The 26,553-nt window shown below is 55.8% G+C and overlaps 1 protein-coding gene across 2 annotated transcripts in view; it reads right to left on the minus strand.

Annotated features, from left to right (window-relative positions):
* Positions 1 to 26,553, minus strand: part of IL2RG (interleukin 2 receptor subunit gamma) — a 61,671-nt gene that overhangs the window by 25,823 nt on the left and 9,295 nt on the right. Inside the window, exons 4-5 of one of the 2 annotated variants that reach the window (XM_048864193.2) lie at positions 24,137 to 24,483; positions 447 to 552 (exon numbers count right to left, since the gene is read on the minus strand). In XM_048864193.2, coding sequence (XP_048720150.2) covers positions 447 to 552; positions 24,137 to 24,251 — 221 coding nt within the window. In that variant the 5' untranslated portion in view covers positions 24,252 to 24,483. Of the gene's footprint in view, positions 1 to 446; positions 553 to 24,136; positions 24,800 to 26,553 lie in introns of those variants that run through there. The other variant, XM_075132622.1, reaches the window with a different exon arrangement.

The raw sequence follows: 26,553 nt of genomic DNA on the forward strand, positions 1-26,553 counted from the left end.
GCCTCAGAGTCTGGCTCTTAGGGACCCTCCCTGGTGGGATCAGGGACTCTGCGGGAAGTGCCAAGAGCAGGAGAGCTCTGCTCTTCACTCCCCTCAGCCCGCGGGCACCGCCCGCAGCGTGCCCTCTTGCCTACAGGCCCCGTCTCAGCCACTCCCTCTTGTGATCTAGTGCCACAGGACTGCCTGGCAGAGCCACTCTCCCCACCTCCAGCCTCACTGGTGGCAGGACTGGGAAACTTTCCCACTGCTTCCAGCTCTGCATTAAGGCTGGGCACAAAGACTGCCCCATAATGCATAACAAGGGACTTGAGCACTGCTGGGGAACCCATCGCACTTCCTGGAGGATGGTTACTGGCCTTGCACTTGTCTGCTTGGGTCATGCTAACGTGGAACACAACCCACAGGACGAGGTAAGAGTAGCCCAGCCCCAAAGAAGAGTCACCTACCTTGGGGGAATGTACCAGTAATAGAGCGAGTAATTGGCTGTCAGTGTCGCTTTGCTGCCCCACATACAGGTCAGGTACTGATCGTTGAAGACTATGCACTCCACGCCTACCAGGGGAAGCACATTTTGTGATTGAGTGACCTGCTCAATTCAGCTGCAGAATCAGGACTAACCCCAGGAGCCCTGACTCCCAATCCCTGCTCTGCCCACTAGCCCACACTTTAAAAGAAGTGTATCGCAAAGCCAACGCTGTGTGAGGGGAGCATGAGAATGGCTGACCCACCAGGGAGGATTCCTGAGGCGCGGTGGGGGTTTCAGACTGCAGCATGTACATACATTCTCTGGTCTAGGCATGTGGGGAGCATGTGCTACAGAGGAGGCTCAAGTCCCTGCCTTTATAACCCACAGAAGAGGATTTATGTTAATTTTTCAGCTAAATTGGCTCACTGCTTTGGGGTTATGTGTGCATCCAGAATGCCCTCTCTCCCATACATTGTGCTTGGATAATGCCAATGACTGAAGATAGAAATGCCAAACTTGTCTGGGTTTGTAGGTGTTGGTGCATTTGTAGGAATAAGTTAAATTGGAAGAACATTGTGTAAGGAGTTTTTAAATGATGAGCAGTTATCGTGAGCCAGTTCACACCTGTACTTAGCATTTTGCTATCTGGGATCAGTCTAAGATGCTAGAACGGTGCAGAAGATTGGGGACCCCTGCTCAGTTTGGGCTTTCTTGATTTCCCATCTGAGGCCCCCATATCAGAGCTGTAAAGCTTTCCATTCTGTTCAGGTTCTTATCCTGCCCTCCTCCTCTGCCTTCCGGTGCATGAAGTCATTTAACTGACATCTGCTGCATGGGGTGTGTTCTTTATCCCTTTCGCTCTTAGCAGGAAATTGCGTAGGGATTTGGAGAAAGAAAGAAAAAAAAGCATCAGTTGACACATGCATGGTGCTCTGGGTCTGTACTAACAAAGGCAGGCTGGGGAAGTGTGCCAGGCACTCAGAACAGAATGTGGTGAGGTCAGTGCTAGCTTTTAGTTCCTGGGGGAGTTCATGCCACAAACAGGGACTTTATTCTGGTGGTGAACAGTTCTCCTGCATCAGAAGAGCAGAGCTGCCAACCAGTCCATGGCCCAGAACTTTTGGCTCCTGGAACTTTAGATATCCTGCACCCAGGGCTTTGAGCACAGTGAAGATCTGGTCAAAGATCTTGAACTCAACTCTATGTTCTATGGGAAGCCAACACAGGGAGAGGAGGACAGGTGTGACATGCTCCTGATAGCCCGTGTTGCTGAGACACACTGCAGCATTTGGCACTGGTTGGAGTTTTCTGGGGGCTGAGGACTTCGTGCCCAAGTGTCTGAGTGATGGGGCAGTTTGAGATGATCTGGTGTTTGAGAGATGGAGATGGTAGAGGGTGTGGCTGGATTTGAGATGACCAGAGTTGGGGTTCTGCTTTCAGACAATTGGACAGATTACAAAAACAGGTCAATAGCACTGAGATCCCCCAACTTCACCTACCTTGGAAAACTCTTGGGGCAGGTTCAAGCCAAAGCTCTGTGACACATTTTGAGTTTAGAGAGAAAAGGAAATGAGAAATGTTTTGGTTGCAAAAAAGAGATTCTCAGAAATGGCTTGTCTTGTGAGTGGGGCACTGGCTGTGGGCCACGTCAGAGCACAGCCAGGTCTGAACTAGTTCCAACCTCCCCAGACCAGGAGAACAATGGTTTTTCAAGAAGAAATAACCCAGCACACACAGTCCCTGGTGGGAAGGGCAAGCGGGTCTGAGATACCTAAAAACAGGACACCGCACAGCAGAAACACACCAGATTGTAAGCAGCAACCTCCCCTCCGCCTGCACTGCATATGCCTCATTTGCTTTGGAATGAAAGCCCTGGTCCACTGGCTGCTCTCCTTCTCGGCACCCTGTCCTGGCCCTGTGGCCTGGTCCTGCCTCTGCCTGCCCTCAGTAAGGTGGGGTTAGCCTGCTTGTCTGGGGAGTCACTGGCCCAGGGCATACATATGTGGAAGGGCCTGCTGCGTCTCTTGCTCTCCCAGAGCCCTTCACGCACAAGTTGGTGGGCTGTGTGGGCCAGCAGCAGAGCAGCAACTCCCCGGCCAAGGAGGGAGAAGGGCGGCTCCGAACCCCGGTGGAATGGGCCAGGTGTTACGGTGCTCACTGCAAAACACCAAGGGCAGAGGCAAGGAGTCTCCTCAGCCCAGCAGCCTGGCTTGCCCCAGGCAGGGCCAGACTAAGGCGGAGACACTAAAAGCCCAAGTCACGGGCCCAGCTCCTGGTGTCATTTGACGAGACCAGAATCTCAGCTTTCATTTAAAAAACAAACTTTGTTGCTAGCCCCCCGGATGTAAAGAAAAGCTTGAACATGTAACCGGAGTATAACTGACTCGTGCCTGAGTCTGCAAAGAGCCTGCACCGACTGCTCCAAGGGGGGTGAATTCCAAAACCTGCTGCCACTCCAAGGCTTGGGGTGGGGCTATTGGGCTCCTTGTGGCATGTGCCTAAGGCTCTGCCTTGCCTGCCATGGCTCCTGGGCCCATGAGGAGGTGGTATGGCTGGGCAGGGATCCGGGAGAGAGGCTGTGCTGGAGAATCCCCAGGGCATTATGCTGTTTCACTGTGACCTGGCCTTTTGTCGCTGCCGGTTAGTACCTGTGCAGCGAGAGCTCGTTACTCGATGGAATTGTCTGTGGGGTAACACCCCCCCCCCCAGGAACCCGCTGCACAGCCCTGCACAGCACACATCCCCGTGGCTTCCATCCACGTGACCAAGGCTCGGAATGTCGCTGTTTACTAACATGTCTTGTAGCCTGAAAGCCCCATGCTGGCCCCCTCCCCACTGCTATGGGGCCACATGGATGCTGGGTCACGTCAGCAGAGGGTGCTGTGCCCAGCCTGGGAAGAGCCGGTTCTCCAGTGACGGGTAAATACAGCTGTTAAATCCCTCACCCTGCTGCTTCTTCCCCTCCCTGCTTTGCCTCCTGCTCCCATCTGCTGAAACTTTCCACTGGTTCCTCCTCCTTTACAAACCCAATGACAGAGGCAGTGCCACCCCCCCCCCCCCCGGGCCGAGCGCCCAGCCGCTTGAATGGCCCTTTCCTGCCAGGCTCTGGCTGAACCCAGCTGAACCCTGGGTCTGTGGATGACACTCGGCAGTAGGGGAGCTGGGGCCTGGAAAGCCCCTGCTGAGCCTGCAGGCAGGGCTGTGGTGAGCATCACTTTGTAAGCAGCCGCAGGACGCAGGCTCAGGAGGGCCATGCCTGGCTCTGGGTGGCTGTGGTCAGTCAGCAAAGAGAAACCAGGGCAGCAAAGTGGGCCATGCCCCTGAGCTGGGGCTTCTGGGCCTAACCTTGTCAGAGCGACCCAGCCACCCAGGGCAGGGCCTACAGGGAGTGCGACGGCTGCATTTCAGCCTCTGCGGACAGACTCCTGGGTGTGCCTCAGGGCTGGGCTCTGTGGGGCTACTGGTCAATGCTTCGGAGGCTTCTCCTGGGCTACAGGACACAGCACATCCCTTACGGCAGGGGGTCTCAACCAGGGTACACAGAGCTCTGCCGGGGGTACATCAACTCAGCTACACCATTGCCTAGTTTTACCATAGAAAAAGCACTAGCGAAGTCAGTACAAACTAACATTTCACACAATGACCTGTTTGTACTGCTCTATGCTACACACTGAAATGTAAGCACAAGATTTATATCCCAGTTGATGTATTTTATAATTGTAGGGTAAAAATGAGAAAGTAGCAATCTTTCAGTAATACTGTGCTGTGACACTTGGTAATTTATGTCTGATTTTATAAGCTAGTAGTTTTTAAGTGAGGTGAAATTTGGGGTACACAAAACAGATCTGACTCCTGAGAGGGGCACAGCAGTCTGGGAAGGTTGAGAGCCACTGCTTTAAGAGCAGGAGGGGTAGCTGTCCTGCATGCCATGTCCTCTTAGGTCAGGCCCATAGCTGGGAGAGAGAGCCATGCCCTATATGGGTGAAGCAGTGGGCTATGTGTAGCCATTCTTGCATTATTTTACACACCAATAGCTGCTAGGGGATGAGAGGAGCCATACAACTGATGCAGCACGCTGCTCACTACAAGTAGTTGCTCTGGAGTATCCCTGGTTAAAAGGGCTGTGCTAATTAGTGGATTGGGATGGGCTGAGGAGAGCCCCACAGGCTAATTAGCCAATTAACCAAGCCGTAGAAAAGGCACAGGAAGACGTGCACAGGGGGACAGAGAGAAGCAGGCTTTTCAGTCAGACTCAGGTGCGATCTTCCCCCAGGGAAAATACCATCCCCCATCCTTGGCTGAAAGAGCTAATGATTGTATGATATTGTACATACAGAGCAGCATGACTTTGTGCAGGTGGGGAGGAGAACATGGTGAAATAAACCATGAGATGCTTGGCCAGAAGAAGGTCTCTGAGCGGTGACAAGAGACAGGAGTGGGACACCCCATCCCCCTCCCACTTGGAGGTTTGGCTGGGATCCGTAGCCAGTGGGGGAGTTTGGCAGCCTGGACCATGGAGGGGACCCGGCAGTGGCTGGTGAAACAGCAAGGGGAGCTGTAGAAGGCTCTGCCAAGGCTCCAGCAATCCCAGCCCCTGGACTGGCAGCCCTTGCCTGGCTGGACAAGCAGCAAAAGAGAATCATAGAATCATAGAATATCAGGGTTGGAAGGGACCTCAGGAGGTCATCTAGTCCAACCCCCTGCTCAAAGCAGGACCAATCCCCAATTAAACCATCCCAGCCAGGGCTTTGTCAAGCCTGACCTTAAAAACTTCTAAGGAAGGAGATTCCACCACCTCCCTAGGTAACGCATTCCAGTGTTTCACCACCCTCCTAGTGAAAAAGTTTTTCCTAATATCCAACCTAAACCTCCCCCACTGCAACTTGAGACCATTACTCCTTGTCCTGTCCTCTTCTACCACTGAGAATAGTCTAGAACCATCCTCTCTGGAACCACCTCTCAGATAGTTGAAAGCAGCTATCAAATCCCCCCTCATTCTTCTCTTCTGCAGACTAAACAATCCCAGTTCCCTCAGCCTCTCCTCATAAGTCATGTGTTCCAGACCCCTAATCATTTTTGTTGCCCTTCACTGGACTCTCTCCAATTTATCCACATCCTTCTTGTAGTGTGGGGCCCAAAACTGGACTCAGTACTCCAGATGAGGCCTCACCAATGTCGAATAGAGGGGGACGATCACATCCCTCGATCTGCTCGCTATGCCCCTACTTATACATCCCCAAATGCCATTGGCCTTCTTGGCAACAAGGGCACACTGCTGACTCATATCCAGCTTCTCGTCCACTGTCACCCGTAGGTCCTTTTCCGGAGAACTGCTGCCTAGCCATTCGGTCCCTAGTTTGTAGCTGTGCATTGGGTTCTTCCGTCCTAAGTGCAGGACCCTGCACTTATCCTTATTGAACCTCATCAGATTTCTTTTGGCCCAATCCTCCAATTTGTCTAGGTCCCTCTGTATCCTATCCCTGCCCTCCAGCGTATCTACCACTCCTCCCAGTTTAGTATCATCCGCAAATTTGCTGAGAGTGCAATCCACACCATCCTCCAGATCATTTATGAAGATATTGAACAAAACCGGCCCCAGGACCGACCCCTTGGGCACTCCACTTGACACCGGCTGCCAACTAGACATGGAGCCATTGATCACTACCCGTTGAGCCCGACAATCTAGCCAACTTTCTACCCACCTGTGACGAAGTGGGACTGTTCTTAATGTTTCCTCTGAATAGTGTGGGGGTGCCTCAGTTTCCCCTAGGCAGTTCTTAAGTATCTAGGGGTGGGGTAAGGGTGTATGATCATTGCAGAGCCCTAGAGGGCAGGGGTGTGCAGGAGTCTGGACACAGAGAATGGCCGACACCCTGTTTCCTGGCAACTGATGGCCTGGGCCCTTCCCCCCCTGCAAGGTGAGAGCTAAAAGGTTGGAGAACAAAGGAATCAGGTGACCACCTGGCCCGGGAAAGGAACAAAGCCCAGAGGAGGAGGGGCTGGAGGGGGTTTTCAGTTTGGGGCTGGCTGGGACATGGAGTGAAGTGCAGACGTGGTTGTCTGGCTCACTGCCCCCCCCAAAATGGACCCAGCTGAGGGGTCCCGTTCTCTGCACCTGCAAGCTCTGTTTTAGACCATGTTCCTGTCGTCTAATAAACCTTCTGTTTTACTGGCCGGCTGAGAGTCACGTCTGACTGCGAAGTTGGGGTGCAGGACCCTCTGGCTTCCCCAGGAGCCCCGCCTGAGCGGACTCGCTGGGGGAAAGCGCACGGAGGGGCAGAGGATGCTGAATGCTCTGAGGTCAGACCCAGGAAGGTGGAAGCTGTGTGAGCTGTGTGTCCTGAAGACAGGCTGCTCACAGAAAGGCGACTACCCCAGAGTCCTGACTGACTTCATGGGGAGCAGTTCTAGAGCATCGCCCAGGGACTCCGTGACAACTGGTGGCAGCGGTGGGATGTACTGCACCCACTGCAGTGGGTGGGATGGTGCTTCCTGCAGTAAGTGACTGGGGAGCAGTAACACGAAGGGGGATTGCTGAGGACCAGGCCTGCTGAAGGCTCAGAGAGGAGCGGTTTCAGGGGGCGGTTAACCCCTGGGAGTGTGTGACCAGCGAGAAGGACTGTGCAGTAATGGGGTCCCCCTGGGGACTGCAGTGAGCAGTCTCAGGGGCGGAGGAGTCTGCAGCTCGACCCTGGCAAAGAGGTGGTGACCTCGAGAAGGGCTGGCACACTAGGGGTTCTCCCTGGAAACCGTGGGGAGCTGAGAACACACGGGCCTGTGAGTCCACAACAACTTGGGGGGAGCGGAGTGATGGCCTGTCACAGTCTCCTTAAGAAGGACATTGTAACCCTGTGCAAAAAGAGAGGGTTGAGCGTTGGAAAGTTCACCAAAGCAGAGTTAATCGTGCAGCTGGAGGAGGATGACCGCTCTAAGGAACAGATTCCTGACCCCACTGGGGCTATAGCAGGATCTGGGAGCAGCTGAAGCGGGAGCCAGGCATCGCCAAGACTCCTGTCCCCGACCAGACGGGGGTCTTCACGATCGGGTTCCCCATCGGGGGATCGAGACGGACGGGATTGGAGCTGAGTCCGAGAGAGCAAGAGGACCCTGGGAGACAGCGAGAGCCCGAGAAAGAGCTGCAGAAGCAGCAGCAGGATGAACTGGCGGTGGGGGAGCGGAGAGGCCTAGGGGACCTCCCCGGGGTGAGTGGGGATAGACCCCGGGGGGCCAGTTCCGCAGGGAACCTCGAGACTAAATTGCTGCCCCTGGTTAAGGAGGGGGGGGTGTGGATGCCCACCTCACTGCCTTTGAGCAGGCTGGCGATTTGAACCAGGGGGACCCTGCGGAAAAGCCCCGGTGTCTAGCTCCCTTGCTGGGTCCCAAGGCCATAGACTCCATCAGCCAGATGGTTGGGGATGTGGACAGGCTCCCACTCCTGACCCCAACCTATATGTCTGTGTGGAGTTTCCTGGGGCCAGGCCCCTCGGACCTCCAGTGGGAGCAGAAGGTGATGGTCAATGGGGAGACATTCTTGGGGTGGCCAAAGGGCATGGGCTGCATAAACCTTCCCACATGCGGCCTGCGAGTGCTATCGACCACCCCTGACCTAAGGGAGGGTGTGAAAATGGAAGGGCCTGGTGTAACTCCTACCAAGGAATGGGAGAGATGCTGGGGCATCCATGGGAACGTTGGTGGCTTCGAACTTCCCCAGGTCACCGGCTAAAGTGACCCCGCTCAGTTCGATCTCGAAGGGGGGAGAGATGTGACGAAGTGGGACTGTTCTTAATGTTTCCTCTGAATAGTGTGGGGGTGCCTCAGTTTCCCCTAGGCAGTTCTTAAGTATCTAGGGGGTGGGGTAAGGGTGTATGATCATTGCAGAGCCCTAGAGGGCAGGGGTGTGCAGGAGTCTGGACACAGAGAATGGCCGACACCCTGTTTCCTGGCAACTGATGGCCTGGGCCCTTCCCCCCCTGCAAGGTGAGAGCTAAAAGGTTGGAGAACAAAGGAATCAGGTGACCACCTGGCCCGGGAAAGGAACAAAGCCCAGAGGAGGAGGGGCTGGAGGGGGTTTTCAGTTTGGGGCTGGCTGGGACATGGAGTGAAGTGCAGACGTGGTTGTCTGGCTCACTGCCCCCCCCAAAATGGACCCAGCTGAGGGGTCCCGTTCTCTGCACCTGCAAGCTCTGTTTTAGACCATGTTCCTGTCGTCTAATAAACCTTCTGTTTTACTGGCCGGCTGAGAGTCACGTCTGACTGCGAAGTTGGGGTGCAGGACCCTCTGGCTTCCCCAGGAGCCCCGCCTGAGCAGACTCGCTGGGGGAAAGCGCACGGAGGGGCAGAGGATGCTGAATGCTCTGAGGTCAGACCCAGGAAGGTGGAAGCTGTGTGAGCTGTGTGTCCTGAAGACAGGCTGCTCACAGAAAGGCGACTGCCCCAGAGTCCTGACTGACTTCATGGGGAGCAGTTCCAGAGCATCGCCCAGGGACTCCGTGACACCACCTTATAGTGCATTCATCCAGCCCATACTTCTTTAACTTGCTGACAAGAATACTGTGGGAGACCGTGTCAAAAGCTTTGCTAAAGTCAAGAAATAATACATCCACTGCTTTCCCTTCATCCACAGAACCAGTAATCTCATCATAGAAGGCGATTAGATTAGTCAGGCATGACCTTCCCTTGGTGAATCCATGCTGACTGTTTCTGATCACTTTCCTCTCATGTAAGTGCTTCAGGATTGATTCTTTGAGGACCTGCTCCATGATTTTTCCGGGGACTGAGGTGAGGCTGACTGGCCTGTAGTTCCCAGGATCCTCCTTCTTCCCTTTTTTAAAGATTGGCACTACATTAGCCTTTTTCCAGTCATCCGGGACTTCCCCCGTTCGCCACGAGTTTTCAAAGATAATGGCCAATGGCTCTGCAATCACAGCCGCCAATTCCTTTAGCACTCTCGGATGCAACTTGTCCGACCCCATGGACTTGTGCATGTCCAGCTTTTCTAAATAGTCCCTAACCACCTCTTTCTCCACAGAGGGCTGGCCATCTATTCAGAGGGGATTGGGCCCTCTGCAGCCAGTGGGTTCTGGTTGTTTCCATTCCACCCAGAGATAGATACACGAAGGGTTAACAAGTTGCTGGGGCTCAGGCAGCCCTGCTCCAACTGGAAGGGGTCACGCTTGGAGGGAGAGCTCAGCAGCTTGAGCTTTGTGAGACTCCTGTCTGCCAGAGCCTCCCTGAGGGAAGATGGGCCTGTTGTGGGGCTGCTGGTTGACTCGTCTCAAATGACTTTGCAGACTGGCCCCTCACCAGCAGCTGCAGGTGGTGCCCTGCCTGAAGGGGCAGCAGCTAAATTACACACCTTTTATTTCCTTAAGCCTGACGGGGACCCAGTGTGGCTTGTCCCGAGCCCAGGCGTGAGCCAGCCCCGCCCCGTTGGGCTAAGCTGACAGCAGTTGTATCATAGGCCTGAAAGCATTGCTTCTGCTACTGCCTGATCAGAAATCGGTGCAAGGGAAAGGAGCCAGGCCTGGCGGGAACAGACAGTCACATAGATGACAGGCTAGTCTAGGGGATGTTGGGAAGAACAGAAAGGCAGGTAAAATTCTGAAGGCAACTGAGGCTGCAGGAGTAAAATTAGATAAAGAAAAGTGCTGACAACCCCAGCTATAGTTGTCAGGCCTCTTTTTTTTCCCCCTTCCCTTCCAGGTGCTCTACAAGGAAGAACCCACAATGGGAAGCAAACGGCGCATTGCCATTACCACTGCTAGCTCTTCCTCTGCCTGCACCAGGCGGGCCCTGCCAGCCCTGGTCTTGGCTTGCTGGGAACGCAGCCTGCATGTCCTTGCCGAGGAAAGCCAGTCTGGGAGAATCGCTCAGTGTGAGGGGTATCTGCTGTGGGAGTCCCCCGGGAAGCAGGTCAGAGAGCTGCAGGAGGAGGTGGCTTGTCAGTGAGCATCGGGGAGCAGGAGGACTTAATTGACAGAAGGCGCATGGATACATCTGGGTGGAGGATTCTGGCTGACTGCAGACCAAGAACCAGCTGCTCTACGAGGAGGAGACTGGCAGCTGGCCACCTCAGGCAGTAGCTTGTGCTCTCCCCCATCCCACTCCACCCCAAGTCCTGTCCATTGAGGTGAAAAACCTGGTAGCTGTATTGACAACAGGAGGTGAGGGGCAGACCCCAGTGGCCAAGGAGAAGCCAGCTGCCCTCAAAGCTGGGAGGATCACGGCCACAGCACCTGAGAGGAGGATGCACAGGGTGCCAGAGGTCAGGGGCTCCCTTCTGAGGGGGATGGAAGTGTCCATCTGCCTCCCCGTGAGGTCCTGGGAGGTGCAGATGCTGCCTGGATCCTGCATCCAAGATGTTACTGAAAGGCTGAACAGGCTCATCCATCCCCCTGACCACTACCCCGTGCTACTCATCCACATGGGCACTAAGGACACTGCTGGATCTCACCCTGAGCAGGTCAGCAGTGACTACAGGGCTCTGGGTGTGAGGGTGAAGGAGTCAGAGGCACAGTCTGGGTCCATCCTTCTAGTAGAGGGGAAGGGCCCAGGCCAGGACATGCATCCTGGAGACAAATGCAGGGCAGCGCAGACTGTGTCAAAGGAAGAGCTTCAGTTTCTTCCACCGTGGGATGCTGTTCTGGGAAGAGATGGGGCACAAAGCCTAGTTATCAATGGTTTACTGTCAAACGGGGAGGGTGGATCTAGTGGGGTCCTGTCGGGGTCAGTCCTGGGTCTGGCACTAGTCATTATTTTCATTAATGACTTGGATAATGGAGTAGAGAGTGCGCTTATAACATTTGGTAGGAGGGATTGCAAGCACTTTGGAGGACAGGATTAGAATTCAAAACAACCATGACAAATTGGAGAATTGGTCTGAAATCAACCAGATGAAATTCTGTAAAGGCAAGTGCAAAGTACTTCACTTAAAAAGAAAAATCAAATGCACAACTACAAAATGGGGAACAACTGGCTAGGTCAGGGGTGGGCAAACTTTTTGGGCCGAGGGCCACATCTGGGTGGGGAAATTGTATGCAGGGCCGGGGCAGAGAGTTGGAGTGCGGGGTGTGGGAGAGGTTTGGTGTGCAAGAACGGGCTCAGAGCAAGGGATTGGGGCAGAGGAGGGGTGCAGGGTGTAGGAGGGGGCTCAGGGAAGGGGGTTGGGGTGCAGGAGGGTTGCGGACCGCGGGAGGGAGCTCGGGGGGGTTGGGGTGTGGGGTGCGACGGGGCTCAGGGCAGGGAGTTGGGGTGCAGGAGGGGTGTGGGGTGTGATGGGGGCTCAGGGCAGGGAGTTGGGGTGCAGGAGGGGTGTGAGGTGTGGCAGGGGCTCAGGGCACGGGGTTGGGGTGCAGGAGGGATGCGGGGTGTGATGGGGGCTCAGGGCAGCGAACTGGGGTGCAGGAGGGGTGTGAGGTGCACAAGGGGGCTCAGGGCAGGGAGTTGGGGTGCAGGAGGGGTGTGGGGTGTGGCAGGGGCTCAGGGCACGGGGTTGGGGTGCAGGAGGGATGCGGGGTGTGATGGGGGCTCAGGGCAGCGAACTGGGGTGCAGGAGGGGTGTGAGGTGCACAAGGGGGCTCAGGGCAGGGAGTTGGGGTGCAGGAGGGGTGTGGGGTGCGACGGGGCTCAGGGCAGGGAGTTGGGGTGCAGGAGGGATGCGGGGTGTGATGGGGGCTCAGGGCAGGGAGTTGGGGTGCAGGAGGGATGCGGGGTGTGATGGGGGCTCAGGGCAGGGAGTTGGGGTGCAGGAGGGATGTGGGGTGCGACGGGGCTCAGGGCAGGGAGTTGGGGTGCAGGAGGGGTGTGGGGTGTTGCAGGGGCTCAGGGCACGGGGTTGGGGTGCAGGAGGGATGCGGGGTGTGATGGGGGCTCAGGGCAGGGAGTTGGGGTGCAGGAGGGGTGTGGGGTGTGGCAGGGGCTCAGGGCACGGGGTTGGGGTGCAGGAGGGATGCGGGGTGTGATGGGGGCTCAGGGCAGGGAGTTGGGGTGCAGGAGGGGTGTGGGGTGCACAAGGGGGCTCAGGGCAGGGAGTTGGAGGGGGGGTGCAGGAGGGGTGTGGGGTGCACAAGGGGGCTCAGGGCAGGGAGTTGGGGTGCAGGAGGGGTGTGGGGTGCACAAGGGGGCTCAGGGCAGGCAGTTGGAGGGGGATGCAGGAGGGGTGTGGGGTGCACAAGGGGGCTCAGGGCAGGCAGTTGGAGGGGGGGTGCAGGAGAGGTTCAGGCATGGCAGCGGCGTGCACCAGGGCCAGGGCAGGCTCCCTGCCTGCTCTGGCCCCGTGCTGCGCCGCTCCGGGAAGCGGCCAGAACTACGTCCCTGTGGGGGAGAGGGGCACAGGGCTCCGCATGCTGCCCTTGCCACGCCTCCAAGTACCTCCCCTGAAGCTCCCATTGGCCGCGGTTCCCTGTTCCCAGCCAATGGGAGCTGCGGGGGGTCCTGCCTGGAGGCAAGGGCAACGCACGGAGCCCTCTGCTCCCCCACCCGGGGCCCGAGGGACGTGGTGCCGGCCGCTTCGGAGAGCGGTGCGGGGCCTGCGGCACCACAGGGGGCAATCCCGCGAGCGGGATCCAAAGCCCTGAGGGGCCAGATCCGGCCCCTGGGCTGTCGTTTGCCCACCCCTGCGCTAGGTGTTAGTACAGGTGAAAAGAATGTGTGTGGGGGGCTATAGTGGTGCACAAATTGCATAAGAGCCAACCATCTGCTGCAGTTGCAAAAAAGGCTGGTATCACTCTGGGGTGTATTAACAGGAGTGTTGTATGTAAGACAGAGGAGGTAACTGTCCCGCTCTGCTCAGCGCTGGGGAGGCATCAGTTGGAGTACTGTGCCCAAAACAGGGGAGACAGAGTACAGAGGAGAGTAACAAAAAGGATAAAAGGTTTAGCCCTCGTCTACATCTACTTTGATGTAACTTGTGTTGTAACTTGTGTTGCTCAGGGGTGTGAATAATCCACACTCCTGAGCGACGTAAATTACACCGAGCGAAGTGTCAGCATAGAGAGCGCTGTTTCGGAGGGAGAGCTTCTCCTGCTGATACCGCTACTGCTTCTCGTGGAGGCAGGAGTTAAGCCGACGAGAGAGCTCTCTCACGTCAGTGTAGAGCATCTCCACCACAAGCCCGACAGCAACACTGGTGCCGCGGTAAGTGCCGTAGCGTAGATGTAGCCTTAGAAAACCTGACTGTGAGGAAAGGTTAAAAAACCGGGCATGTTTAGTCTTAGAAAAAAGGCAACCGAGGAGGGACTGATCAGTCTACAACTACGATAAGGGGCTGTTTAAAACAGGACTGTGATTAACTGTCCTGCCTTCAGTGGATATGGAGAACAAGAAGTAATTGGCTTACTCTGAGCAAGGCAGATCTAGGTTAGATATTGTGGAAGATCTTTCTACCTACAAGGGTAGTTAAGCTCTGAAATAGGCTTCCAAGGTCTCCCGTAGAATCCCCATCCGTGGAGATTTTTAAGAACCGGTTGGACAAAGACCTCCCAGGGATGGTCTAGAATCATGGGATCATAGAATATCAGGGTTGGAAGGGACCTCAGGAGGTCATCTAGTCCAACCCCCTGCTCAAAGCAGGACCAATCCCCAATTAAATCATCCCAGCCAGCGCTTTGTCAAGCCTGACCTTAAAAACTTCTAAGGAAGGAGATTCCACCACCTCCCTAGGTAACGCATTCCAGTGTTTCACCACCCTCCTAGTGAAAAAGTTTTTCCTAATATCCTAAACCTCCCCCACTGCAACTTGAGACCGTTATTCCTCATTCTGTCATCTGCTACCACTGAGAACAGTCTAGATCCATCCTCTTCAGGTAGTTGAAAGCAGCTATCAAATCCCCCCTCATTCCTCTCTTCCGCAGACTAAACAATCCCAGTTCTCTCAGCCTCCCCTCATAAGTCATGTGTTCCAGACCCCTAATCATTTTTGTTGCCCTCCACTGGACGTTTTCCAATTTTTCCACATCCTTCTTGTAGTGTGGGGCCCAAAAACTGGACACAGTACTCCAGATGAGGCCTCACCAATGTCGAATAGAGGGGAACGATCACGTCCCTCGATCTGCTGGCAATGCCCCTACTTATACATCCCAAAATGCCATTGGCCTTCTTGGCAACAAGGGCACACTGCTGACTCATATCCAGCTTCTCGCCCACTGTCACCCCTAGGTCCTTTTCTGCAGAACTGCTGCCGAGCCATTCGATCCCTAGTCTGTAGCAGTGCATGGGATTCTTCCGTCTTAAGTGCAGGACTCTGCACTTGTCCTTGTTGAACCTCATCAGATTTCTTTTGGCCCAATCCTCTAATTTGTCTAGGGCCCTCTGTATCCTATCCCTACCCTCCAGCGTATCTACCTCTCCTCCCAGTTTAGTGTCAAATGCAAAGTTGCTGACGGTGCAATCCACACCATCCTCCAGATCATTTATGAAGATATTGAACAAAACCGGCCCGAGGACCGACCCTTGGGGCACTCCACTTGATACCGGCTGCCAACTAGACATGGAGCCATTGATCACTACCCGTTGAGCCAGACAATCTAGCCAGCTTTCTATCCACCTTATAGTCCATTCATCCAGCCCATACTTCTTTAACTTACTGGCAAGAATACTGTGGGAGACCCTGTCAAAAGCTTTGCTAAAGTCAAGGAACAACATGTCCACTGCTTTCCCCTCATCCACAGAGCCAGTTATCTCGTCATAGAAGGCAATTAGATTAGTCAGGCATGACTTGCCCTTGGTGAATCCATGCTGACTGTTCCTGATCACTTTCCTCTCCTCGAAGTGCTTCAGAATTGATTCCTTGAGGACCTGTGTGACGAAGTGGGCCTGTTCTTAATGTTTCCTCTGAATAGTGTGGGGGTGCCTCAGTTTCCCCTATGCAGTTCTTAAGTATCTAGGTGGTGGGGTAAGGGTGTATGATCATTGCAGAGCCCTAGAGGGCAGGTGTGTGCAGGGATCTGGACACAGAGAATGGCCGACACCCTGTTTCCTGGCAACTGATGGCCTGGGCCCTTCCCCCCCTGCAAGGTGAGAGCTGAAGGGTTGGAGAACAAAGGAATCAGGTGACCACTGGCCCGGGAAAGGAACAAAGCCCAGAGGAGGAGGGGCTGGAGGGGTTTTCAGTTTGGGGCTGGCTGGGACATGGAGTGAAGTGCAGACGTGGTTGTCTGGCTCACTGCCCCCCAGAATGGACCCAGCTGAGGGGTCCCGTTCTCTGCACCTGCAAGCTCTGTTTTAGACCATGTTCCTGTCGTCTAATAAACCTTCTGTTTTACTGGCTGGCTGAGAGTCACGTCTGACTGCGAAGTTGGGGTGCAGGACCCTCTGGCTTCCCCAGGAGCCCCGCCTGAGCGGACTCGCTGTGGGAAGCGCACGGAGGGGCAGAGGATGCTGAATGCTCCGAGGTCAGACCCAGGAAGGTGGAAGCTGTGTGAGCTGCGTGTCCTGAAGACAGGCTGCTCACAGAAAGGCGACTGCCCCAGAGTCCTGACTGGCTTCATGGGGAGCAGTTCCAGAGCATCGCCCAGGGACTCCGTGACAACTGGTGGCAGCGGTGGGATGTACTGCACCCCGTGGATGGTGCTTCCTGCAGTAAGTGACTGGGGAGCAGTAACACGAAGGGGGATTGCCGAGGACCAGGCCTGCTGAAGGCTCAGAGAGGAGCGGTTTCGGGGGGCGGTTAACCCCTGGGAGTGTGTGACCAGCGAGAAGGATTGTGCAGTAACAGGGTTCCCCTGGGGACTGCAGCGAGCAGTCCAAGGGGCGGAGGAGTCTGCAGCTCGACCCTGGCAAATAGGTGGTGACCTCGAGAAGGGCTGGCACACTAGGGGTTCTCCCTGGAAACCGTGGGGAGCTGAGAGCACACGGGCCTGTGAGTCCACAACAACTTGGGAGGAGCGGAGTGATGGCCTGTCACCGTCTCCTTAAGAAGGACATTGTAACCCTGTGCAGAAAGAGAGGGTTGAGCGTTGGAAAGTTCACCAAAGCAGAGTTAATCGTGCAGCTGGAGGAGGATGACCGCTCTAAGGAACAGATTCCTGACCCCAACTGGGGCTATAGCAGGATCTGGGAGCAGCTGAAGCGGGAGCCAGGCATCGCCAAGACTCCTGTCCCCGACCAGACGGGGGTCTTCACGATCGGGTTCCCCATCGGGGGATCGAGACGGACGGGATTGGAGCGGAGTCTGAGAGAGCAAGAGGACCGTGGGAGACAGCGAGAGCCCGAGAAAGAGCTGCAGAAGCAGCAGCAGGATGAACTGGCGGTGGTGGGGCGGAGAGGCCGAGGGGACCTCCCCGGGGTGAGTGGGGATAGATCCCGGGGGGCCAGTTCCGCAGGGAACCTCGAGACTAAATTGCTGCCCTGGTTAAGGGGGGGGGTGTGGATGCCCACCTCACTGCCTTTGAGCAGGCTGGAGATCTGAACCAGGGGGACCCTGCGGAAAACCCCGGTGTCTAGCTCCCTTGCTGGGTCCCAAGGCCACAGACTCCATCAGCCAGATGGGTGGGGAGGTGGACAAGCTCCCACTCCTGACCCCAACCTATATGTCTGTGTGGAGTTCCCTGGGGTCAGGCCCCTCGGACCCCCAGTGGGAGCGGAAGGGGATGGTCAATGGGGAGACATTCCTGGGGTGGCGAGATCCTGGGACAGAGAGAACTGGTGTCAGACCCTGGGTGGTGCAGCCTCAGAGGCTGAGGGCCTGTGTGAGCTGGGTGAGGGTCCCAGGGACGAAGCCCCTCGCCCTGCCTATGGCCCAGATCCCTGTGCAGACCCAGGAGGGGTGGGGCTGGCTGGCCGTTGGGGTGCCCCAGGACACCAGCTGCGAGACCCTGTTGTGGGGTGACTGTGTCTCTTTGGGACAGGATCCAGGCCCTGCTCCTGTAACTGCCGAGGGTTTGAATTTGAATCCAGGGAACCAATCGGTGGAGAGGGAAATGGTCAGTGAAAATGCAGATGACCTGGCTGGCAGCAGGGAGGAGCCGCTAGGCTCAGGCTACCTGCCTGCCTGTAACCAGACCCCTGGGACTCGGTGGGACAGAGAGATGCTCCCTGCCCCCTTGCACACCAGACTGGGGACTCTCGCTGGCTCTGATGCAGTGAGGAAAGCAGTGGCCTGCCCCCACTGGGACAGCAAGGGCAGTGCTGAGCACAGTGGGAGCTGAGACCCCAGCTGAGTGGGGGGAGACACAGGCAGGGCAGGGGATCTGTGGGGAGTGGCAAGGTGCTTGGTAAGGGAAGTTTGGATGAGCCTAGGCAGCCTTGTGAGCTGATGGCTGTGTCCAGTCAGCAGGGTGGGAAGGCGAGGAGAGTGGAAGATGAGAGTCCCTGGACCTTACCTGTTAGCTGGGTGGAGAATTGGGACAGTGAAGGAAATGGGTCTCTCTGTCAGGGGTATTGACTTGCCTATGGAGGGAGCTACCCTGATCTCCAAGCAGTTGTCTGTGACCAGCCTTGTGTGCTGGGACAAAGGGAATGAGATCCCAACCTGTGTGTCTGGTAAAGGAGAAAGTGTGTCCGGCTCTTCTTGGTCTGTGGAGCAGACAGAAGGGGCCTTTCAGCCTGTGATGGTTGAGGGTCATGCAGTTGTCTCAGAGCTGGTTCTGGATTCAGCTAAAGCCCAGGAAGGGAAGGGTCCTAAGTTTCTGTCTGCTCGGGAGAATGGCCCTGTAACTAGGTCGCATCCAGTTAGGGTCTATGTAAAATCCCCGAGACCAGACAATTCTGGTGCTTGTATTTTGCCTGTTGCTAGTGTGTTGTTGGAAAGGGTGTAGCAACTCTGTCTAATCAGGGTGAGATCCTAGCCAGGGCACAAGGAGAGCAGGAAGGTGATGTGATTGTGGAACCTACTGAGGGTGTGGAAACCTGTAGCAAGAAGGAAAAGATTCCTGAACTTGTGTGTGGCAAAGGGAAGGAGAATGCTTCTAACCTTTTATCTAGGAAGTCTGTAAGTTTGCATGAAAGGGGATTGTGTAGGAATCCGCCTGATGGGCCAGAGGTGATTCTGGATGTAAGGGAGACCCAGAAAGAGTCTGTAGTTGCTCAGGAAAGTGTTCCCCTAGAGCAAGCCCTAGGTAAAGAGGGTAAGAGCAGAATTTCTGGGAGGGGGTGAATTGTTGCATAGAAAAGCCCCCGGGAAAGGAATCCTCATGGAGTCTTTGCAAGCAGTTTACTGCCACTGAAGGGTGTGAAAGTGATTTAATCAAGAAAGTTTCAGTTCCTAACAGCCAGAAATTTTCTGTTGTGAATGGATCCACTGACTTTCCTGTTGAAAGATCCAGTGTGGAGAGCTTTGAGAAGGTCTCAGATGGAGTGAAAGCTATTAAGAAAGGTATACCGTCCTATAACCAAGTGGCTGTGTTTGGCCAGCTTGTTGGGGAGACAAGGTTGTTGGGAAAGGGATGTCTCCATGCTAGTTCTGTAAGTGAACAGTATGTGGCCCAGGTCAAGATGGGGGCCCTTAACCAAGAGAGCCCGAATTGCAGCCCTCCAGACTGGAGCTCTGGGAGAAAACCCAATCCCAGTTTGACCCCCTGGGGTTTTGGGGTGGCCAAAGGGCATGGGCTGCAGAAACCTTCCCACATGCAGCCTGCTAGTGCTATCGACCACCCCCGACCTAAGGGAGGGCGTGAAACTGGAAGGGCCTGGTGTAACTCCTACCAAGGAACGGGAGAGATGCTGGGGCATCCATGGGAACATTGGTGGCTTCAAACTTCCCCAGGTCACCGGGTAAAGTGACCCCGCTCAGTTCGATCTCGAAGGGGGGAGAGATGTGACGAAGTGGGCCTGTTCTTAATGTTTCCTCTGAATAGTGTGGGGGTGCCTCAGTTTCCCCTATGCAGTTCTTAAGTATCTAGGTGGTGGGGTAAGGGTGTATGATCATTGCAGAGCCCTAGAGGGCAGGTGTGTGCAGGGATCTGGACACAGAGAATGGCCGACACCCTGTTTCCTGGCAACTGATGGCCTGGGCCCTTCCCCCCCTGCAAGGTGAGAGCTGAAGGGTTGGAGAACAAAGGAATCAGGTGACCACTGGCCCGGGAAAGGAACAAAGCCCAGAGGAGGAGGGGCTGGAGGGGTTTTCAGTTTGGGGCTGGCTGGGACATGGAGTGAAGTGCAGACGTGGTTGTCTGGCTCACTGCCCCCCAGAATGGACCCAGCTGAGGGGTCCCGTTCTCTGCACCTGCAAGCTCTGTTTTAGACCATGTTCCTGTCGTCTAATAAACCTTCTGTTTTACTGGCTGGCTGAGAGTCACGTCTGACTGCGAAGTTGGGGTGCAGGACCCTCTGGCTTCCCCAGGAGCCCCGCCTGAGCGGACTCGCTGTGGGAAGCGCACGGAGGGGCAGAGGATGCTGAATGCTCCGAGGTCAGACCCAGGAAGGTGGAAGCTGTGTGAGCTGCGTGTCCTGAAGACAGGCTGCTCACAGAAAGGCGACTGCCCCAGAGTCCTGACTGGCTTCATGGGGAGCAGTTCCAGAGCATCGCCCAGGGACTCCGTGACAACCTGCTCCATGATTTTTCCAGGCACTGAGGTGAGGCTGACTGGCCTGTAGTTCCCAGGATCCTCTTTCTTCCCTTTTTTAAAGATGGGCACTACATTAGCCTTTTTCCAGTCGTCCAGGACCTCCCCCGATCACCATGAGTTTTCAAAGATAATGGCTCTGCAATCACATCCGCCAACTCCTTTAGCACTCTTGGATGCAGCGCATCCGGCCCCATAAACTTGTGCTCATCCAGCTTTTCTACACAGTCCTGAACCACTTCTTTCTCCACAGAGGGCTGGTCACCTCCTCCCCATGCTGTGCTGCCCAGTGCAGTAGTCTGGGAGCTGACCTTGTTTGTGAAGACAGAGGTGAAAAAAGCATTGAGTACATTAGCTTTTTCCACATCCTCTGTCACTAGGTTGCCTCCCTTGTTCAGTAAGGGGTCCACACTTTCCTTGACTTTCTTCTTGTTGCCAACATACCTGAAGAAACCCGTCTTGTTACTCTTGACATCTCTTGCTAGCTGCACCTCCAGGTGTGATTTGGCCTTCCTGATTTTACTCCTGCATGCCCAAGCAATTTTTTTATACTCTTCCCTGGTCATTTGTCCAATCTTCCACTTCTTGTAAGCTTCTTTTTTGTGTTGAAGATCAGCAAGGATTTCACTGTTAAGCCAAGCTGGTCGCCTGCCATATTTACTATTCTTTCTACACATCGGGATGGTTTGTCCCTGTAACCTCAATAAGGAGTCTTTAAAATACAGTCAGCTCTCCTGGACTCCTTTCACCCTCATGCTATTCTCCCAGGGGATCCTGCCCATCAGTTCCCTGAGGGAATCAAAGTCTGCTTTTCTGAAGTCCAGGGTCTGCATTCTGCGGCTCTCCTTTCTTCCCTGTGTCAGGATCCTGAACTCGACCATCTCATGGTCACTGCCTCCCAGGTTCCCATCCACTTTTGCTTCCCCTGCCAATTCTTCCCGGTTTGTGAGCAGCAGGTCAAGAAGAGCTCTGACCCCAGTTGGTTCCTCCAGCACTTGCACCAGGAAATTGTCCCCTACACTTTCCAAAAACTTCCTGGATTGTCTGTGCACCGCTGTATTGCTCTCCCAGCAGATATCAGGGTGATTGAAGTCTCCCATAAGAACCAGAGCCTGCGATCTAGTAACTTCCGTTAGTTGCCTGAAGAAAGCCTCGTCCACCTCATCCCCCTGGTCCGGTGGTCTATAGCAGACTCCCACCACGACATCACCCTTGTTGCTCACACTTCTAACCTTAATCCAGAGACACTCAGGTTTTTCTGCAGTTTCATACCGGAGCTCTGAGCAGTCATACTGCTCCCTTACATACAGTGCAACTCCCCCACCTTTTCTGCCCTTCCTGAACAGCTTATATCCATCCATGACAGTGCTCCAGTCATGTGAGTTATCCCACCAAGTCTCTGTTATTCCAATCACATCATAATTCCTTGACTGTGCCAGGACTTGCAGTTCTCCCTGCTTGTTTCCCAGGCTTCTTGCATTTGTGTATAGGCCCTTGAGATAACTTGGTGTTTGTCCTGCTTTCTTAGTATGAGGCAGGAGCCCTCCCCTTTCGCGTTCTCCTGCTCATGCTTCCTCCCGGTATCTCATGTCCCCACTTACCTCAGGGCTTTGCTCTCCTTCCCCCCAGTGAACCTAGTTTAAAGCCCTCCTCACTAGGTTAGCCAGCCTGCTTGCGAAGATGCTCTTCCCTCTCTTCGTTAGGTGGAGCCCGTCTCTGCCCAGCACTCCTCCTTCTTGGAACACCATCCCATGGTCAAAGAATCCAAAGCCTCCGTCTCGGTTTACTTGGTCCTGTCCCAGCATTGGGGGTTGGACTAGATGACCACTCGAAGTCCCTTCCAGCCCAACATTTCTATGATTAGGAGAAGGGATGACGACGCAGCCAGAAGTCAAAGTGCCTAAAATGCCACCACCTAAATGTGTGCTGGAGCCGCTGCAGTTCCACAGGTCAGGTCACGGCTCGGAGCTCATTTCTCCAGCGTGTGCACTCACAGGTCCCATCTTGTCACAAACCGCCTAACACGGTTACTGTCTGAGGGGGTCAAGGGAGAGGCTCTGAGTCCGTGTCCCAGGGTGGGGGCGCTGCATGGTGATCTCCCACCTTCATGCAGCCAGTGGCCTGTGCTCCCATTGCCATGCTGAAGCCTCCGCATTCATCTACAAATAAAACTTGCGGATTTAAATTTTTGGCCCAGAATGCCCTCAGGAGTAACACATGCTAGCAGCTGTGGTTTTGCTGGGATGCGCCTCTTATGCCGAGATGATGGGAAGCTTGCAGCGGGTCTTCCAGACACCGAGAGCAGGTGCACCCACATAGAGAGAGAATGTCTGAACAACAGGGAGCTTGAGAGATTAGTGGTATCTGCAGGGTCTCTATCACTCCAAGATGTTCCTGAACAGCAATGCTGGTTGAGATAGCTCTTGTATGTGGGAGGCAAGCCCGGAGCACTGGCTGCCCGTTCAGCGAGGATCCCAGTTTATTCCCGAGGTTCTTGGAATGAGAGTACTACACAAGGGCCTACCAGCCTCCCCACTAACGTCAGAACAGACTAAAACAGAGACTAGAGCAGATACACATCTGAAAACTATACCCACGGTGCAGATACTTATCAGGGCCTCACATCCTGCTGCTAAACTCCATGCAGTGAGAGAGGGACTCTCCATGGCTGAGAGTTTGAGCAGCTCTGCTAATTGCATTGCAGGCCCATGGGCCTGGCAGGACTTATGGGAAAATGCTGTGCTCTTTATTCTAATAGAGCCCCTTACTCAGCGTTACAAGAAACTGACTCATTCTCTGAATCTTTGCCTGTGGTCTACAGCTGACCCCTCCACTTCCCTCTCCAGAGAGAATGGATATGAGCAGCACCTGCCTCCTGCCCTACTCCTGGAACCTGAGGCCTGTGCTCTGAGGGTTCAAACTGGAGGCTGATGAGATTAGAGCCTCTTTCCCCACGGAGATGAGAGCGGGAGCTTGACAGCTTTGCAACATAGTACTTCCAGTGCGGGATCTGGCCTTGAGTCTTCCCATGGCCTCTTGCTTGCTGCCTCAGTGGGGGAAGCAGAGAGCTCAGGAGCTCCCTGCCGGACTTCCCCAATTCCTGCAGCCATGCAGGAGTGGTGCTGATAGGCTGGGGATGCCATGTACTGCCTTGCGGCCAGCCATCACCTCCCTGAGCTGTGACCCTGACGGACGCCACGTACCGCCCTGTGGCCAGCTGTCACCCCCGAGTCATCACCCTGACAGCTGCCACGTACTGCCCTGAGGCCAGACATCACCCTGACAGGCACCACGCACTGCCCTGTGGCTAGACGTCACCACCCTGAGCCATCACCGATAGATGCCACGTACTGCCCTGAGGCCTGATGTCCCCCCCTAGCCGTCACCCTGACGGACACCAGACATCACCCTGACGGATGCCATGTACTGTCCCTGCAGTCAGACATCACTCCCACAGAGCCATCCCCCGCTGGACACCACATCATGCCCCTGCAGACAGACACCCTGACGGACGCCATGTACTGCCCTGTGGACAGATGTCATCCCTTGAGCAGCGTCTTCACTCGTCATTGCTATGTCACTGGTGCCGATATATTTTTGAGCCCCTGTAGCACAACGAGGTGCCCAAGTGACACAGTGGCGGCCTCTGGCCACAGAGGATGCAGCAATGCAAGCCTCTTCCCCCCCACCCCTGGCAACATGCCTCAGCCCTGGGTCTAGAGGGAGAAGTGAATTCAGCCTCTGTGGACCATTCAGGCCTTATCCTTGAGACAGCAAAGGGGCCAGTTTGTGGCGGTGACTTGTGATGCAGACAAGGCACCATGAGTAAGTGACCTGAGTTTTACCAAATGCTTCACAAAGGCCCCCAAACCGCCATCAGGTGGTGATGAGTTTATGCCTGCCTAAGATGGGATGGCTCTGAACCCACAGGTCAAAGGATCTACAGACAGCGCACAATCTCCAGAGCCAGCATGGCCTCCCCTTGCTAGATATTCACATCGCGGCCCCCCCCGTAAGCCTCATGCTGCTGAACTCCTGCCTTGCCTGGGGTGGCCTCTCAGTGAGGCATGTTCCTGAAGCTCCAAATGTGGCCTGTAGAACAAAGGCCGGGAGCGGATTCAGGAACGTGTTGGGCAGCTGAGATTCACAGAACAGTGAGCGCGAGAATTACCTTGTGGGCTCTGGGCAGCCATGGCTCGCAGGCTGCGACCAGAGAGCAGGAGGATTAGAGTCAGGAACATCCCAGCTTCCTTCCTGGCAGAGGAGGGAGAGAGAGGGGAATCCATGGCCCTGTATTGCCACGCGTTCTCTGGGTGCCGGGGCGAGCCGGCAGAGCTGGCTGTATCACAGCTCCTCACGGGCCGAGTGCTCGCTGCTGAAGGAGAATACCACGCAGCTGACTCTCCACTTCCGCACTCATTGCTGCTTCCTGTACAAAACCTTGTCCCCGCGTGCTTGCAGGCAGGAGAGTGCTCGGTCTCGGCAGCCCTCGGGGGTAGGCACAGTGTGTGCTTCGCTCTACAGCCAAGGGAAACTCCCTGTGAGCTGCAGCCCAGCCTGTGGCGAGCAGCCGTGCAGAGCTTGCCAGGCCCCCCACAGCAGGGGAGTTCATGTCGGGGGACAGGGTAGGCAGCTGAGGCGCAGCCTGATCTGGCAGCTGGACTGGAAAGGCACCAGCTGCAGCGTGGCCTCATAGCAAGGGGGCACTGGCATCACGGCCTGGCCTGGTCGTGTGGTGACAATGGGCTGGGCCTGCCCCAGAGCTGGAGCACAGGCCGCCCCAGAGCGGGACCATGGGCTTCCCCAGAGCGGGACCACGGGCTGGAGCACAGACTGCCCCAGGACTGGAGCACGGGCCGCCCCAGAGCGGGACCACGGGCCGCCCCAGGGCTGGAGCACGGGCTGGAGCATGGGCCGCCCCAGGGCGGGACCACGGGCTGGAGCACAGACTGCCCCAGGACTGGAGCACGGGCCGCCCCAGAGCGGGACCACGGGCCGCCCCAGAGCGGGACCACGGGCCGCCCCAGAGCGGGACCACGGGCCGCCCCAGAGCGGGACCACGGGCTGGAGCATGGGCTTCCCCAGAGCGGGACCACGGGCTGGAGCACAGACTGCCCCAGGACTGGAGCACGGGCCGCCCCAGAGCGGGACCACGGGCCGCCCCAGGCCTGGAGCACGGGCTGGAGCATGGGCCGCCCCAGGGCGGGACCACGGGCTGGAGCATGGGCCGCCCCCTGGTGCCAACTTTCTATTTGCAGACAACCGAACACCCTTGTCCCGCCTCCTTCCCCGAGGCCCACCCCTTCTCTGAGGCTCTACCCCTGCTCACTCCATCCCCCCTCCCTCCACCGCTCGCTCTCCCTCAGCCTCACTCATTTTCACCAGGCCGGGGCAGGGGGTTGGAGTGTGAGGGGGGAGAGGGCTCTGGCTGGGTGTGTGGGCTCTGGGATGGGGTTTGCGATGAGGGGTTCAGAGTGCAGTAGGGGGCTCCGGGCTGGGGGTTGGTGTGTGGGAGGAGTATGGGCCCCAGGGTGGGGCCAGAGATGACGGGTTCGGGGGGCAGGAGGGGGCTCGGGGCTGGACAGGGGGTTGGGGTGTGAGCGGGGAGAGGGCTCTGGCTGGCTATGTGGGCTCTGGGGTGGGGTTGGTGATGAGGAGTTTGGGCTCCAGGAGTGGGGCTCTGGGCTGGGGGCTGCTGTGTGGGAGGGGTATGGGCCCCAGGGTGGAGCCAGAAAGAAAGAGTTTCGGGGTGCAGGAGGGGGCTCTGGGCTGGGGGTTGGTGTGTGGGAGGGGTATGGGCCCCACAGTGGGGCCAGAAATGAGGGGTTCAGGGTGCAGGAGGGGGCTCTGGGCTGGGGGTTGGTGTGTGGGAGGGGTATGGGCCCCAGGGTGAATCACAGAATATCAGGGTTGGAAGGGACCTCAGGAGGTCATCTAGTCCAACCCCCTGCTCAAAGCAGGACCAATCCCCAATTAAATCATCCCAGCCAGGGCTTTGTCAAGCCGGACCTTAAAAACTTCTATGGAAGGAGATTCCACCACCTCCCTAGATAACGCATTCCAGTGCTTCACAACCCTCCTAGTGAAAAAGTTTTCCTAATATCCAACCTAAACCTCCCCCACTGCAACTTGAGACCATTACTCCTTGTCCTGTCATCTGCTACCACTGAGAACAGTCCAGAGCCATCCTCTTTGGAACCCCCTTTCAGGTAGTTGAAAGCAGCTATCAGATCCCCCTCATTCTTCTCTTCTGCAGACTAAACAATCCCAGTTCCCTCAGCCTCTCCTCATAACTCATGTGTTCCAGTCCCCTAATCATTTTTCTTGCCCTCCGCTGGACTCTTTCCAATTTTTCCACATCCTTCTTAAAGTGTGGGGCCCAAAACTGGACGCAGTACTCCAGATGAGGCCTCACCAATGTCGAATAGAGGGGAACGATCACGTCCCTCAGTCTGCTGGCAGTGCCCCTACTTATACATCCCAAAATGCCATTGGCCTTCTTGGCAACAAGGGCACACTGTTGACTCATATCCAGCTTCTTGTCCACTGTAACCCCTAGGTCCTTTTCTGCAGAACTGCTGCCAAGCC

This window comes from Caretta caretta, chromosome 9 (assembly GCF_965140235.1).
Source record: "Caretta caretta isolate rCarCar2 chromosome 9, rCarCar1.hap1, whole genome shotgun sequence".
NCBI classification, from domain to species: Eukaryota; Metazoa; Chordata; order Testudines; family Cheloniidae; genus Caretta; species Caretta caretta.